This window comes from Eumetopias jubatus, unplaced genomic scaffold, assembly GCF_037043125.1.
Source record: "Eumetopias jubatus isolate StellerSeaLion01/CBP00866 unplaced genomic scaffold, mEumJub1_p1.0 scaffold_15, whole genome shotgun sequence".
Lineage (NCBI taxonomy): Eukaryota > Metazoa > Chordata > Mammalia > Carnivora > Otariidae > Eumetopias > Eumetopias jubatus.
The window spans coordinates 47,045,307-47,047,635 of NW_028274821.1; the positions used below are offsets into that span (position 1 = coordinate 47,045,307).

Here is a 2,329-nt window from a genome sequence, read left to right on the forward strand (position 1 = left end):
CAAGTCTTCAATATTCCAAGGTGTGTGGTACAGCAAAGCTCAACCTTGGAGCGAGCGGTCTAACAAAACCTTATCCTCAGTATTTATTGTCTGGCATTGGGTTTTCTTGGGTATGGCCCAAGAAGCATGGACATGGAATTTGTGGAAGATACGGCAAATGTCTGCAAGATAGTGCCCCACCTAGGAATAACAGGAATAATCTGGGATTGGAGGACTTTCTCTCCATCGTTTCCTGGATCTCAATGTCTTACCTGGAGAGGTGATCTTTGCTTCCTTGTGAGCCGCCATCGGCTACCTGGTGGACGTTGCGGGTGTCTGAGCCTTGTTGTGATGCCGGCTTTGGAAATAAATACAAATAGATTACACTTTATGATTTCATTCTGCAATACTTATTTTTTTTTTAAAGATTTTATTTATTTATTTGAGAGAGAGAATGAGAGATAGAGAGCACGAGAGGGAAGAGGGTCAGAGGGAGAAGCAGACTCCCTGCCGAGCAGGGAGCCTGATGCAGGACTCGATCCCGGGACTCCAGGACCATGACCTGAGCCGAAGGCAGTCGCTTAACCAACTGAGCCACCCAGGTGCCCCATCATTCTGCAATACTTATTCAACACATCAGTAATTCTATCTAGTGCTACATAGAAAAAATATTTGAGAATAACTTGATGAGTATGAAGCAGCAAGTGCATTTAAAAATTATTTCCTCATTGAGGACACCTAAATACAGTACACTAAAAACAAATGTCCAATAAATACTTTAATTTTTCACTGACTGTTAGCAAATTGGAAGGATTTCTAAATATTTAAGTACATTGATATCATTAATATGTCTTTGTAGAAATTCTTAATTTGCATTATACTTTTATATTTCCATTGAAATAAGTAAAAAATTGGAAGTCGCTAATCAAAGTTAGTTATCCAGTGAAGAGTCAAAAGGTATTAAATTGAGCTTTCAGTTTGAAAGTTTTAGTCATTCTCCACCCTGAATTAAATAAACACAGTAAAATGGACACTTTCTTTTTTATCTATAAAGAAGGGGTATACATACATAAAGATATAGACTGCAGATCTGTGCTGGTGAGCTTTCTTGAAGGTTCAGTTACATGAACATTCAAAAGACTGTAAAGGGAGGGGGCGATAAGAAAAAGAAACGGTTGAGAAACCCATGCTCCAAACCCAAGTAGAAAGTGTCATGGAAAGCAAAAAGAGAAGTAGAAAGTAAGGGAAACGTTCAGAAATTGAAAACTCCTCTCTGTCCCCTACTTAAGCCACACACACAAGGGAAGGTGGTCAGAGAACCCAGAGCCACGGTTCCCAGACTTGCCCACCCCAGCCAGGCCAGCCAAGCAGCGTCTCGCAGGTTCCCCAATGGCCCTGCCCTTTCCCTTCTTGGTGGCCCTGGGGGTGCTCAGCTGCCACTCCCTCTGCTCTCTGGGATGTGACCTGCCTCCGAACCATGGCCTGTTCGCCTGGAGGGCCTTGACGCTCCTGGGACAAATGAGGAGAATGTCTGCTAGCTCTTGTGACAAGTACGCAAGGGCCTTTGCCTTCCCGCAGGAGGTGCTTGATGGCAAGCAGTTGCAGAAGGCTCAAGCCCTCTCTGTCGTCCATGGGATGAACCAGAGGATCTTCCACCTCTTCTGCACAGGGGCCTCATCTGCTGCTTGGAACGAGACCCTCCTAGAGGAGTTCTGCTCGGGACTTTCTGAGCAGCTGACTCACCTGGAAGCCTGTGCCATGCAGGAGGCGGGGGTGGCAGAGACTCCCCTCAGGAAGGTGGACTCCATCCTGAGGAACTACTTCCAGAGGATCTCCCTCTATCTGCAAGAGAAGCAATACAGCCCTTGTGCCTGGGAGATTGTCAGAGCAGAAATCACGAGCTCCTTGTTTGCATCAACGATCTTGCAAGAAAGGTTAAGGAGCAAGAAATGAGACCCGGGTCGCCATGGAAATGATTCCCTCTGACGAATAATATCACACTTTCCCTGGTTCTTCCGTGTCAAAGACTGTCATTTCTGCTGTTATGGTGACATCAACAGATACCATTTGTTAAAGGTTTTCAGAAGTATTAAGCGACATGTCAACTCTACAAGCTGTAGTGGCTTACAGCTGACCATGCTCATATCTATTTATCTATTTAAATATTTATTTATGTAAATATTTATAAGATTTCTATTCATATATTAGTATGTGCAGCTGTAGGTGTCAGCAATAGAATAAAATGTATTCTTATATTTAATCAGTTTATCTCTCTTTTTTTTAATTGAACTTTCACTATGGGAAGCGTTCAAAGAGTAACACCACGGCTAATTGCAGCTTGGCTGAAAAA

General features: G+C 43.5%; 1 protein-coding gene across 1 annotated transcript; it reads left to right on the forward strand.

Moving 5' to 3' along the window:
• The first annotated feature begins 1,368 nt into the window (after positions 1-1,368).
• LOC148162413 (interferon alpha-1/2-like) lies at positions 1,369-1,932 on the forward strand. The gene has a single exon (XM_088019120.1). The coding sequence runs from the start codon at positions 1,369-1,371 to the stop codon at positions 1,930-1,932; it is 564 nt and encodes a 187-aa protein (XP_087875246.1).
• Positions 1,933-2,329: the final 397 nt, after the last annotated feature.

Excerpts from the sequence above, each read along its gene's own strand:
- LOC148162413 (XM_088019120.1), top strand. The coding sequence starts at position 1,369 with ATGGCCCTGCCCTTTCCCTTCTTGGTGGCCCTGGGGGTGCTCAGCTGC.